This window comes from Artemia sp. Qi Xiang Cuo, chromosome 19 (assembly GCF_049724085.1).
Source record: "Artemia sp. Qi Xiang Cuo chromosome 19, ASM4972408v1, whole genome shotgun sequence".
Taxonomy (NCBI): Eukaryota; Metazoa; Arthropoda; class Branchiopoda; order Anostraca; family Artemiidae; genus Artemia; species Artemia sp. Qi Xiang Cuo.
In genome coordinates this window covers 33236359-33250883 of record NC_142812.1, presented here as the reverse complement: position 1 = coordinate 33250883, position 14525 = coordinate 33236359, and the positions used below count along the sequence as shown (strand labels likewise).

The window sequence follows — 14525 nt, the reverse complement described above, 5'->3', positions numbered from 1 at the left end:
TCTGCGACTGGATGTGTAATACCCTTTGGCTATAACACTAAAAATTATCAAAATATTGAGAAGGGAGGAATAATTGTAAATATAAAACAAGCTTCGTTTCATTAGCATGGCTGGTTTTCACGAAAAAATACTGCTTATATCCTGGTATTTCTCTTTCTTTTTTGGACGGTGCTAATCTGTTGAATTTTTCCACGTTTGGCTGCCTTTTCCGGAGGGTTCTTAAGATGTCTTAGGTCAGCGCTGAACAAAACCTATAAAACAAACACCTTTTGTGATAATATAAAAAAGTTAAATACTAAAAATAGTCTCAAAAGCATTCACAACTAAATGAAATTAGTATCAAACTTACGATCTGTCTGAAAACAAACAGATAAAAAAACAAACTATTTTGTTAATTTCGAAGCTACGGAGGAATTTTTCAGACATTTGAAAAAGAGGAAGAGAAACTATTTGCTTTCAGCCTAGAATATGAATAAAACCTCAATATCAATAAAACCTCAAAATTGTTTAATGTATTAGCAATTCGTTAAAGTCAGCGTAGCAACACAAAGAAGCCATTTCTTTTTTTTTGTTCTTTGAAGGAAGTTTGACAAAAACGAGCAAATATTTTTTAGGATTTATGAGAATGCTTACGGAAACGGTAAAGATTGATTGCAATCCTAGCCATTATAAATGGAATAACTTCTGAAAACAGAAAGATAACATGCAACTGTTTAAGGTGTCTAAGCTGATAAGAAATAATAAACCAGATTAACCTTTATAATTAGCAAATATTGACAAAAATTTGATCCACAATAGATTTACTTTCAGTGTCCATTTAGCTATTTCCAACTTATAAATTTGTGTTTTAAAAACGTATACAAATAAGACTTACAAATTTTGTAGCACAAATCAAAATCTAAAAATACTTATCAATTTAATACTTGATTATACAGTCTAATAGTTATTTAAGCAACTATATAAATTAAGTATACATAATTAAGCCCATAAGATTATGTCTACTCTTCTAATCCGAGCTTCAGAAAGAGGTGATATATATATATGTATATATATATATATATATATATATATATATATATATATATATATATATATATATATATATATATATATATATATATATATATATATATATATATATATATATATATATATATATATATATATATATATATATATATATATATATATACACATATATATATATATATATATATATATATATATATATATATATATATATATATATATATATATATATATATATATATATATATATATATATATATATAAACACACACACACACACACACATATATATATATATATATATATATATATATATATATATATATATATATATATATATATATATATATATATATATATATATATATATATATATATATATATATATATATATATATATATATATATATATATATATATATAGGTTTTATATGTGAAAAGCTTTTGACACTGTTGTGCACACTCAAGCTATTTATTCCCTGGCTTCAAATAGAATCAATTGTTCTACTAATTATCTCCTGAAGTATTGGTAGGGGAGTTATTTTTTCTCTATCTTGAAACTTTTAACTACTTTTATTTAAATTCTTTAATTCTAGTAACGCAAGGTATGAGATAAGAAATAATTCTCCTTCTATTTTTAAACTGTGTCTGCCTAATTTATAGAATATAAAACTCCGTTTACTTGCTTTATTTAAAAATTCAAATGTCTCTTACTTACCTTACGCGGATGACTTTCTCTTAATCAGTCGTACACAGAGGAGGCTTTCTGACTAGGATAATTTTGTTGCCTCTTTTTTCCACTATTGTATTCTCTTGTATTTTTGATAAATGTGAGTTCCTCTCTTTTGGTATTAAGCTTCTTCTAGATCACCAGGTAGTTGCGAAAACTTTTCAGGCCTTTTATTGAATCTATTAGACTCGTTTTAGGATTTTTTTTCATTTACCTTTAGCAGCTTTTGATATCGCAGTTTTGTCATGTTTTCATGATTTTTCATTTTGATTTCTGTTTGTTTGGGGTTTCATTACCCATTTATAGTTATTTCTGTCCTTTTTAGGTTGAATTATTTTTTTACAACATTTCTGCTCACTAAATATTAACTTTACTTTTTTTTTAAATTCTTTTTTGGATTTTTTTTTTAATTATTGTAAAAAAAATCACCTACTGTATGAGCCCATCCGGCATAAGGTCCATAGAGCTCTTGAAAAAAGATACTAATTTCCGAATAGATGCGATGCGTTACTGACTTTTTCTCAGCTAATGCTGGCAAATATGTTTTAGCAATTTGAAAAACGTGGGTATCTACAGGAATTGCACAAGTTTTGTCCAAAGACATGAGGCAGATACAGTCAGCAACCTAAAAAAAGGAAAAAAGCAAGCAAATCTAAATCCAGTATCCAGGTGGAGAATCTAAAGCAGATGTTTTCGCTGGAAATTCCCTTGAATAGTATGATTTTTGTCATGAAATCACGTAAAACAACTAATTTTAAGGGGTTAAAGAAAAGCCAAAAGATTAAGATACTCCCCCCCCCCCCGCAAACCCAGCTTAATTTTTTTACTTGCATTGTCATTGAACACGCCTTTTTTATATTTTATTAATCAGATTGAAAAAACACCAAAATTACCCCCCTCCCACCCCGTTTAAAACACATTTTTACCTCATTTCCCTCCCTACACTTTCGAGAATTGACATTACTGGTTCTATGATTTTATTACTTTAATGTAAGACAACAAAATTGCTATTATTCGATATAGTACGGGCGCCAGTAGACAAAAAGACGCTTGTTTTCATATCGTCATGACACATCTGTTTCATGCAATTTGAAAGCAGTTTCTAGTCATATCGAACACGCTGATTACGGTTATACCCGGGTATAGGTACCTCATAGGAGTGCTTGACCCTTAGAAATGACCTGAAAGATTAGGGAAAAAACTAAATCGAGAGTTTTAGTATATAAGAATGTAAGAGCATAAGAATATAAGAATGGGGCTTATACGCATGCAGTTTCTTCTGAGTGAGAGTGCTGGTGATTGGAAAGAGCATCTGAACTCGGCAGGTCTAATGGTCCCGTACATGGCATCTTCTGGCCATTATAAGTATGCTGAGTGTTTGATGATATACTTGAAAAAAATGCAAGACATTCCAGAAGGAATACGTGCAAAATGTTTGTCCAGCTTTTTCAATGTCAAGGGCAAAGAAGGATCAATGTACCTTGCTCCACCTGATCATGCCCTTGAATCCAGCCTAAACCTAGATGCTAAGCAAAAAAGTGGCATTAAAGTTATAACCCTAATCCCATTAGCCGTTTCAAAGTGGACAACTACAGTACCGTTTTGTGCAAAAGTTTCAAGGGCCCTATGCCAACTGGCCGGAATTGAAGGACTAAGTGAATTTGACAATAAACCGGTGAGGGCTGAGAAAGTATAATTTCTAGTTGAGAAGACTGTGACTGTCATTGACGACAATTTAAATCCATTCAAATATGATGAAGAGACCTTGACTAACATAACGACATACAAAGTGGCTGATGAAGCAGTCGGAAAGGAACTTATAGCTGCAGAAGACATCGGCCTCAAAGCTATTGAAGGATTTCTGAGTGGTAAAATGTCTAGTTTCTCAAAGACAAAAGTTAAAACCATGGACACGTCAAAAAAACTGATTGCTGCAGTCAAAAGGGTAGCTGTCACAGCATCACAGGTACTTGATGTTATTAAAAATGTCATGTTGGCACGCCAAGGTGGTCAAGGATCTCCAGTAGATGTTCTGGGAAAACTCTTATAGCACGAATTGCTTCCATTTTCAAACAGCATTTTTGAAGAAAAAGAAGGCGCTCCGAGACTACGTAGAGGTACACAATCAGTTTTGCTAGATCTATTCAAGAACTATTTGAATGTAGACTCGTGGCCAACTGATAGCGAATAACCAAACCTGCAGCCAAATGGGGGTCGTTGTCAATTTCACGGCATATGTTTCGTCTCAGAAACAAAATGATAAAGAGACTTTGAAATATTTCTCTCAGAGAATATTTCGGAAACTTCTGGATATTTCACCTCCAGACGCTTGATAGTTGCATGTGGTTGCAGATAGGTATGATGGAATCTTTGGTCACATGGACCCCTCTGGCACTTCTGTCCTCCTCAAAGATAGTAGCGGAAGTCATGAACGAAGAGGCGATAAATTGTTAATAAGAAACATATCTGCGACAGAGACAATCATGCTTGAAAACTTAAATGCTCTTCTCACGAATTCCAAGTGTAAAGAAAAGATCATCGAATTCGTGTTTGCAGAATTGAAGAACCAGGGCATTCCCAAAAGCGATTTCAGGATTTTTCTGGGAGGAGAATTTTCGGAGAGAAAGAGCGTGGTGAAGTTCCAGATGGATGACGTTCCTGTCGCTATTCCAGAGCTTGAAAGCAGCCAAAAGGAGGCCAACACTCGCATAGTGCTTCATGTTGCATCTTGCTTACGGGATGGGGGTTCGAAAGTTATTGTTAATGCTAATGACACAAATATTATTGTGATTTTGCTCCAATATTACCAACAGCTGGCTTTAATATCGCAGCACCAAAATACTGAGCTGTTTGTACAGTTACCAGAAAAAATAATTCCAGTTCATTGTGTGGCAAAATCGGCACCAACTTCATTGTTATCCTCTTTGGCTTTATTGTATTGTTTGAGTGGTTGCGATACGACCACTTTTACTTCAAAGGAAAAAAGACATTTCTGAGTGCAATTGTGAAGAGTGGGTTATTGGAAGCTACGGCTAATTTAAGCAAGAAGATTGAAAGTGACATTTGAAGCTTAGCTTCATTTGAACAAGAAATGACACAGGTATGCAGAAAGATTGTTGTTGGCGCGTACAGTAAGAAGCCTGGTAACTTTAAGTCACTCAATGATCTTCGAGTTCATCTCTTCCATAGGAAAAAAGGTCTAAAAAATATTCCGCCGACCGAGAACACTTTTCGGTCTCATATAAAGCGTGTCTTTTTTCAACCCCATATCCTTCAGGCTCTAAAACCCCTTCCAATTATTCACAGTCCCTTCAACTTCGGATGGGTATTCAGCGAAACCCAAGGTGTGATACCATTAACTTGTTCCTTGCCTCAGTGGCCACTTTCGATCCTGAGAATCCTGCCACATTGCACTTGTACAAATGGTTGCAGGTCGCGTTGTGGTTGTGAAGGAATAAAAAATTGCAGCTTGCTATGTAGTTGTGGAGGTGCATGTGTGTCGGATTCTGATGATGATAACTATTTTTTATTTAATTATCTGTTAATATAACATTTTCATTTTATGATCTATAGCAAATGCTGTGTGGTTCTTTGACTGGATAGCCTCTTTTTAATAGGCTATCCTGACTGAGTAAGTACTGCATTTCCTTTCTTGTTTTTAGTATCGAAACCTCTCCCGGCCGAGTTTCCACAATCTAATTTTTTTGAAAATTTTAAATTTGAATATTTTATTTTTAACCTTGACCACGACTTCCTGTTCAGTTGCTAATGTTCATTTGCGGGTTATAAATAATTAAAAATTATAACGATTACAAACGGTTTCTCAATACACTAATTGCGATAATTTATTCAATTTATCGAATAAAAATAACGTTCAGGCGATAACAGTTTTTTTTTTTTTAATCACTAACTTGCTTACATATTTGCTCAGTTACGTTGAGTTGTAGCTAAAAGGACCAAAATGTAATAGGCTGCAAGTGAACTTCGGTAGATAGTACTATTTAATATTTAAGGTAATTTTTAAGGGGCAAGCACCCCTCGGAGGTACCTATTCCCGGGTATAATCGTACTCAGCACATTTGATATGACTAGAAACTGCTATCGGATTGCGTGAAACTGATGTGTCATGAAGGGGTCACATTTTTAGGTCTTGGCTCTCGTGCTAATAGCTGAGGTTCATCCACCTACTTAATTACAATTTTGAAATTTGATTAAACCATTCGTGGCAATGAATGGTAAGTGTGGAGCAACCATAAATATTAGTAACCAACATTCTACAAGAAAAAGTTTGAAACAATATATACAGAAAAGAATTGTTCTATGTTGGTCCCAAATGTGTAAAATTCACTCACTTTAAAGCTTTGTTATTATTGTTTTATTTTTATTTTTTATGACTTATTTTATTATATGCCGTTTTATGACTAAATTTTTACCTTTAATGTATGACCTGTTTGATATGACATTATTTTAGCTACTTTAATATTTTTCTTAATTGTTTAATTTCTATTTGTCTGTATTTTCTCTGTTTATATTTCTCAATGTTTTGGTGTCCCTAATCTTAATTTCATTGAAGTACTTGTGATGGTTGTTGTTTACTTCATTTTTCCTTTTGTATGACACGAACTTATATTCGGCGATTTATCGCTTGTGAAAAGTTTCAAGAACAAAGCCTTGTTCTATTCTATTTCTATCAACCATTACTTGTATAGAAAAATGTCCATGTTTTTAATAAAGTTGTTGCAAACACCCCTCCCACCCTCCCCCCGAAAAAATGGGTGTATCTTGTACACTGTCAAATTCAAAATGTCTGAAAACTCTGAATGCTATAAAAAAAAATTACGCAGGAAATCAAAATTTGGCAATCTTCTCGAGAAAGATACACTGTGAAAGTTTTCTTAATATTCTAAAAAAAAAGTCATTAATATAAAGTTAAAAATTAACTAATATTCATAGCAAAACAAAAAAACTTTTAGTAAAGTTTCTTATGTACTCGAGGTGGTCCTGAAAGACCTGAAAAAACTAGTCTCTGAGTAAGTGAATCGTTTGTCCTCCCCCTTCTTTACAGGCCAAGGGACCTTTGAGGGAATAATACATGGATGTGTATAATACATGAATAATAATTGAATAATATATGATTAATAATTAAATAATACATGAATAATAATTGAATAATACATGAATAATAATTGAATAATACATGAATAATACATGAATAATAATTGAATAATACATGAATAATAATTGAATAATACATGAATAATAATTGGATGTGCATTTCATAATAAATAAATCTTATCTTATACAATGGCACGCCCCAAATGTGGCAGATTCAGGATTTTGAGAAGTGGGAGCCTAGAATTTTAACTTCCTTTTTTTATTTAACACGTCAGCTTAAATTTGATAGTTGTTTTCTCTACTTGAAAGATTTCAACGAAAGGAAGCAAAAGCCTGATAACGAGGGGACACCGTCAGGGATCGGCTATTTTGACCAAACGGTTTCCTAATGCAGCCGACTCCTTCAAATTAAAATACAGAAAAAGATGTATTTTTGTTCGACCAGCTTCACGACAAACACGAAATATTGGGGATTCTGACGCTAAGAAATATACGAGAACTCTTCCCCCTACCTAGGAATATACTAAAATATTATATTGTGGTTTAGGCTAAAATCACACTTTTTCGAGCCATCAGAAACTCCAAACCATCAAAATGCCTTGAAGTCCTTAAAAAATATTAAATCGCCAGAAATTGCCATTATTAGTCATTCATCAACAAGAAATCAATTTACTCTCTTTTTGTTTTACTGTAACACTCATAAACTGTAATTTAACACATTTCGGACAAGAACAGTCAAATATTTGAAATACTGTTTGATTCTTTATAATGTACCTTTTCTCCGATGCCAGGAAGTGATACCAATGAAGCTTTTGCTTCAACGTAGGGAACATTTCGCAAATTAACTAACCAGCTGCGCCCTCCTCTTTGTTCTATTATTTCAGCCGCTTTTTTATTTTATTTGGCACGATACCAAAAACCTAAATGAAAAATGATATTAGAATATATTTATTTTCGTTTTTAAAATCGACTCTAGTATCTAATTCAGTAAATTCAATTTTGACGAATCAAAGACATGAGAAAGAGAGAAATTTTCTGACAGTGAAATAAAAAAGAAATGTATCGATGAAAAAGGAAACATAATGAAAGGCATAATTGGCAAAGATCTCAACAGAAATGTGCATAGCCTACATCTTTCTTCCGTTGGCTCACTTATTAGACTTTTCCACTTAACAAATAATTGTATCTGTTTTCTCGTTAATTAAGAACAAACAAAAAGGAATGAAAATATATTGTTCAGGCATGATAAAATACGTTGTGCTTATGCATGGCTGTAAGGTACTAATCCCAAATTCGACAGTTTTTTCAAATCACTACTTATTTATTATCAAAAGTGTAAATTAGCCGTAAGGCCAAAGTATTTGTAAAATAAAGCCGGCTAAGGGTCTGAATCCTTTCGGAAAAAGGATCGTTTAAATATATTAAACCAACTTGTATAAAATCAAATAAAACCATTCTAAAGATAAGTGTTGTAAAAGTGTGGTATAGCTCTGAACCTTGCTGGATCCTGTAGTATTGCTTTGACCAAGTAGTATTTGATAGGAAGTATGAAGCAGGGAATTGTTACCTAGTTGTTACATTTAGAATTCTGTATAAGGGAGCCCTTTAGTCCTTGAAGGTCTTTTAGCAGTGATTAGGTTTCTGTACGTTGCTTTGTTCAAAACTTCATAGATTTGCCTGGATCAAACCTAGCCAAACTAATCATTTGATTTCCATTGTATGTCCGTAAGTGGCTTCGCGTTAGGAAGGTCTTTACATTTTAGAGTTCAAACCTAAACCCTCTGACACATGCCAGACATCAGCTACCAAGTGTTTTCGATCACTCGATCTCTAAATAAACAAGAATTATCCTGTAAGTAAACAACAAGCGGAACTGTTAAGTCAGGTTTCATCCAATAAAACATTTATCCTATATTACCGTCCTCAAAATCACGGAATGTACATAATGCTTCTTTTAAAACGAACTACTGTGATCTAATTTTCCTAGGGTGAGACCAAATCCACTTTTTCCATATTAGTCAAGGCGCCAGATTCTGTATCGTGCACCCACCCATGCCGGAAGGTACAAAAATGCTGAGGACGGATCCTATGGTAGTCGACCATGCTGAAAACGAATATCGTAGGGTGCATGTTCGCCGTTGGGGCGTTTCTGAGATGTAGGCCAAAAACGCCAAACTTAGCCTATAAATAAGTGTGACGATTCAGAATTTTGTTGCGAGTTATTGGGTTGAGAAACCCGGCGTAACGTTATGCCAATCGACAGGGGAGATCTAGATCTACAAGAATATGATTTTTAAATTGAAAAAAAAACACATTTTTTTTCTCTATTTACTGCAGTTTCCAAATAAGTGCTGTAAAATTCGACTAATATCTCAAAAAAGGCTAAAAACTCGAAATTTCTTCAAGGTAACAAACTTTTATTTCATATTAGAAAAGAAAGATCATTCAATTCCATACAATTTGAGATAAAAAATATAAACTATTATTATTTTTAAAAGGTCTGCGAATTTTTTTGTAGTGTCAGTAGAGAGGGGGGTGCTACTCCCACGAGCCACACCTTCAGCCACCTACAACTTTTTTTACATAATTTATGTGTGTTTGTTGTCAGTGAGAGTGAAAAAACTGGAATTTCGTCACTTTGATGGATGTTTTCTTGGATGGTTATGTGTTTTGGTCAATTTATTTTATGTATTTCATGGATGTCAACAGTAATTTATGGATGTTTTTATGGTTTTTGTCAGTGAGAATTTGAAAAACAGGAACTTTCTCACTTTTATGGATGTTTTTATGGTTCATTGTTAGTGAGAATGGAAAAACAGGAATTTTCTCACTTTGATGGTTGTTTCAAGGTCGATTTATTTGCTGTTGTTTGTCCAGGTGTAATGACATTGGGGTGATTTACGTAATCGGTGGGGGAATTATTGGTTCACGAAGGGGGAATTAAGAAACATTATTGTTTCTTTGATCTTTAGGCTAACCTAACCTGAGAACTGGATTTACATAATCGGCGGGGAAATTATTGATTCACGAAGGGGGAATTAAGAAACATTATGGTTTCTTTAATCTTTAGGCCTGGGGGATTTATTTATTATTGTTGTTTTGGACAAGTGCATGCTAGGGACAAATGTCAAGGTGTCTAGGAATCGGAAACCGGAAGTACATGAATCTTTTTCAGCCAATCAGCGAGTCTGGTATATCCTCCTTCTCAACCAATCAGAGAGCTGGTTACATATGATTTTCCCCGTTACATAACAATTCGCCCATTGAGATTTCGTCTATAACGGGCATGCATTGTGATTAAATTATCAGAAAGTATTGTGACACAATTGAAACAACAATGAATGTTATTGATGAATTAGAAGCCTTGGCAACTTCAATTTACCATGTAAGTTCTGATTTAGTACATTTTTTATTTTCAAAATAAAATTATTTTCCTTGGTCACCCTCTAGTATATTTAGGCAAGTACCCCCCCCCCCCACAAACCTAACCACCATGCAATCTTTATACTCACTAGGAAACATAAAATATGTTCTTTTTATTACCTAAACCTAACACCCCTCCCAGCCCCACTCTGATTTTACAGGTATAATTCTTACTAATAGAAATATTTCTCTTTTTTCAACAAATTTATTCTTTCTGTAAGCCTATCAAAAAGTGACAATCAACTTCTGTCAATCCCATAGCTATTAATATACCGTTTCCATTTAAGCCGCAGCTGATTACATGACTTAAAAATATTTTTCCGCATTGATTTAAACAGGCGATAATTATCTGAAACCCCACAATTACACTTCCGGCTTGTTAATCCTTTACGTAAGCGACTTAAGGGAAAGTTTCCAATGAGAAAAAGGATTTGTTTCCCTCTTTATCAAATTAAAACGGTTTTAAGCAAAAAGAGATTGTGGATTCGTAACCTGTATTTGCTGGAGAACAGGTGAAACGAGTTTATTTCCAAAAATAATTACTAACAATATATTTAGGACATTGGTGAAAGGGGGGGGGGGTTTGACATGCCTCAAGTCTATCGCCATTATTGTAAAATGAAAACAAAGTGTTTGCATGAAAAGTAAGGTTAGGTTGAGAGGTCTATTAATAAGCCATGTGTAATTAATTAAATTAGCAGTTGATGTCTGAATGCAGTATATTTGTAATTTTTGATTTACTGAATATCCTGGCGTAGGGGGGCCTTTCTGAGTGATAAATGCTTTTGTAGACAAATTCATTCGGATGATGATACTAACTTTCCCTCTGAAAAAAGGGGGAAATTATTTTAATACTAAATTTTTTCTCTTTTTAAGGCAAATTATGAAGAATGTCCGTAGCCGCCACCTAGTAAGAGAGCAGGAGAGGGTGAGGCAGCCCCATCAGTGCCAGCCCCCATACAGTCTGGGCATAAACCAAAAAGAGAATGGGCCATAAGGATGGTGAACCTCGCTGGCTCATCTATGCAAGCCCATGACATTGCTGGCCCAGCTGCGCAAGAACATAGCGCTCCCACCCCGTCCGCCCTCCAACACGCACTACCTGGACCATCCGGCACCCAAGCCAAGACGGATTTTGCAAATGTAAGCATTTTTTCCTACCTATCATATAGAAATATCTACCAATTTCTTCCAACTTTCTTAGGCCTTGTCTACATGCACAATTTTCGAACACTATGTAAAAGTGTTTCTCAGCAGGATATTGAAAGATTTTTACTCACCAAAGGAAATATAATGTTCTCCCCTTTTGAATCATGTCAAGTGCATGCATTCACCCTTTGCTAAATTAGATTAGTGGCTAGAAAATATCTTGTACCGGCTGCGACAGATTTTGCATCCTCTACACTATACGATTGGGGCTCTGGCAAGGATTTTAAAAAAAGTGCTTCGGAAAATCTTAGGTCCAGTGCGCGAACCCTTGGCGAGAGATTAAAACAAAATGGTAAAGGCTTAAAAAGGTCAAGAAACAATGCATCACTCATCAGTCTCCACTCAGGTCGGAAACGAAAGACATCATCCCTCTTGTCAAAGAAAAGAAGGAAAAAGCCAACACGTGCTGTAAACAGAAGAAGAAGTCCCAGGAAGAAAATTGTTAGATCAAAACTAGATTTCTTCTCATGAAATGTCCTACCTACCGCATAAGGATTCTCAACCTTCAATCACCGCATCATTGAATCTATTCAATGCTGAAAATTTTGATGTGAGTGTCAAGCACGGATACTATGAACAATTTTATCCACAACAACCCCTCTCCAATAATATCCACTTTCAAATTTATTCCAATGAAGACTACTTTATGGACATGTCTTCAACATTTATATATTTGCAAATCAAAGTCCGGAAATCCGATAATGCAATGCCAATTCGGGCCGATGGAATATCCTATGAAAATTGTATATTACATAATTTATTTCGTCAAATTAGTGTATACATCAATGGCACACTGGTGAGCACAAGCAACACTCTCTCAAATTATACAAGCTCTATGCAATTCATGCTGATGACACCCAAGTCATACAAGGAATTGAGAGGCGCCTCAAGTGGATATGAATATATTACTAATACTGATATTACAGATGCACTTAAAAATTCTACAACTAGTGAATTACATCTAGTTGGAAAAATATATCATGAAATATTTAATATACCCCAATGGCTGCCACCCAATATTAAAGTGGATATAAAACTAACGCTTGCACCATCCAATTTCATATTGAGAAGAGAACTTGCTTGCAATCCAGATGTAAGTCTCTTCCTCGCCTCGGCAGTATTTTGTGTACGGAAACAACAGGTCATGAATTCTGTTACTTTGGCCGTGGAAACACTGAGAGCTAACGGAAATACTATTAAACTATTTTTTCCTCATACAATCATTAATCAAGTTCATATTGCAATGGGCTCACGCACCTTCACCGATTCATCCTTTATAAATGGTGAAATTCCGTCAAAACTTGTTTTGGCATTTGTAAAAAGCACCAGTGCAATAGGATCATGGACAGAATGTCCAAATAAATTCGAAATGCTTTTAATGTCATCTCGTGCTGGCAAATTAAATGTTATACAACTCTAAACTATATGTTTTGATAGACCTTATAGAACATTGTATGAGTTGACCATGCGAACCCTATATCACGATTCGCAAGTGTTTGAAAATAGTATAACAGAAGATATGTTTGCTAAGACACATGGTATCACTGTACTAGATTTTATCGGGCACACATGATATGATTCTAGTACGTACGGGGAGTGTGCGTTTAGAATGTACATTTGACAATCCTTTGGCTGAGAGTATTGCCATAATTTCACTAAATCAATATGAAACCTATTGGGAAATAAATCCCGAAGGAAGTGTTCTACTAGACTTGGCGCCATGAACACCAGTCAAATAATCAATGTATTTAATATGGATCCCTAGATGTCCCAGTACAAATCCTATTGTCTGCCCTCGGACTTTCTTGGAAAAATTCAAAGTGTCAACAATACCTTGATTATTGTTAATAGCAGTCCGTCGACTGCGCTGACGGGTCATTGGCTGTGCATCTTTCAAACAATGAAGACGATTGAATTTTTTGATCCTCTTGGTCTACACTATACATTCTACACACCTCACATCAGCAACTATATTGAGAGCAGTGGGAAAACTATTATTCAAAATTAGAAGAGGGTTCAGGATCTAACAACTAAAAGCCTCGGCTTCCATGCAGTACCATATTTTATGTACTAATGTCGCAGCTATACTTACTAGCTGTTTCTTCACATCTATGTTGACAATCCACGTCTGAATAACTTTCAAGTGGAAAATATCATCTCAGAACTATACACTATTGATTTCAGTGCCCTAATAGTAAAGTGCTTATAAAATGTTTGTGAATTTGTTTATTAATAAAATGCATATATATACAATAATGTCTTTAAATCTTCACTTTAGATTTCTTCTTCGATGTATAGGCAACTGTCGTGAACCACCAATGCTGGTAAATCATTTGGATTCACTGTATATTGATCTTTATTGACTGCAAAGTCAGGGTCACATTTTCTACAGTACAATGTAACTTCACTCTTGTCATATCTCTTTGTATAGTCAATGATACTATTTGCATTTATATTATGAAATTCACGAGTTTCAATCTGTCTATTTGAAGCAATATCACATACACTGTTTTCAAGTGGTGAATCAAATTCGGTAACTGCCAAATAAACATCAATAGGCTTATAGTCATTATAGGTCATTTCGTCACAACTATGACATAAAAACAAATGTGTCTCGTTAGTCCACCAGTTTAATCTTAGGCCATATTCCCCTTCTCATAATAATTTAAATCCGTGATGACACCAATCTCGTAGAAATAAACTAAACTCGCATTTGAGATTTTTTCCAATCATATTGAGATACGTATTCTCCCACTGATCACATTTATCATAGTGACAATTGGAGCACAGGTGCCCTCTAGGATTAGAGTCACACATCTCTTCAAGACATGAATTACATCCTTTAATTTGTACTGCATAGCCTCTATGTAATTTACAAGGATTACATAATTTACACTTTTCACTATAGTCATCTATAATTGTACAATTCTCACACTGAGTCCAACTGCCAAGAGTGCACATGCACAATGGACATATATAGAACATTTTTGGTTTCCAATGTCACTTGACTCACTCACAG

At 34.3% G+C, this 14525-nt stretch overlaps 1 protein-coding gene across 1 annotated transcript in view; it reads right to left on the bottom strand.

Annotated features, from left to right (window-relative positions):
• Ogg1 (8-oxoguanine DNA glycosylase) overlaps positions 1-14525 on the bottom strand; it is a 31947-nt gene continuing 17422 nt past the window's right edge. The window contains 3 exon segments of the mRNA XM_089105065.1: positions 1-251; positions 2193-2384; positions 7649-7794. Coding sequence (XP_088961191.1) covers positions 135-251; positions 2193-2384; positions 7649-7794 — 455 coding nt within the window. The 3' untranslated portion in view covers positions 1-134.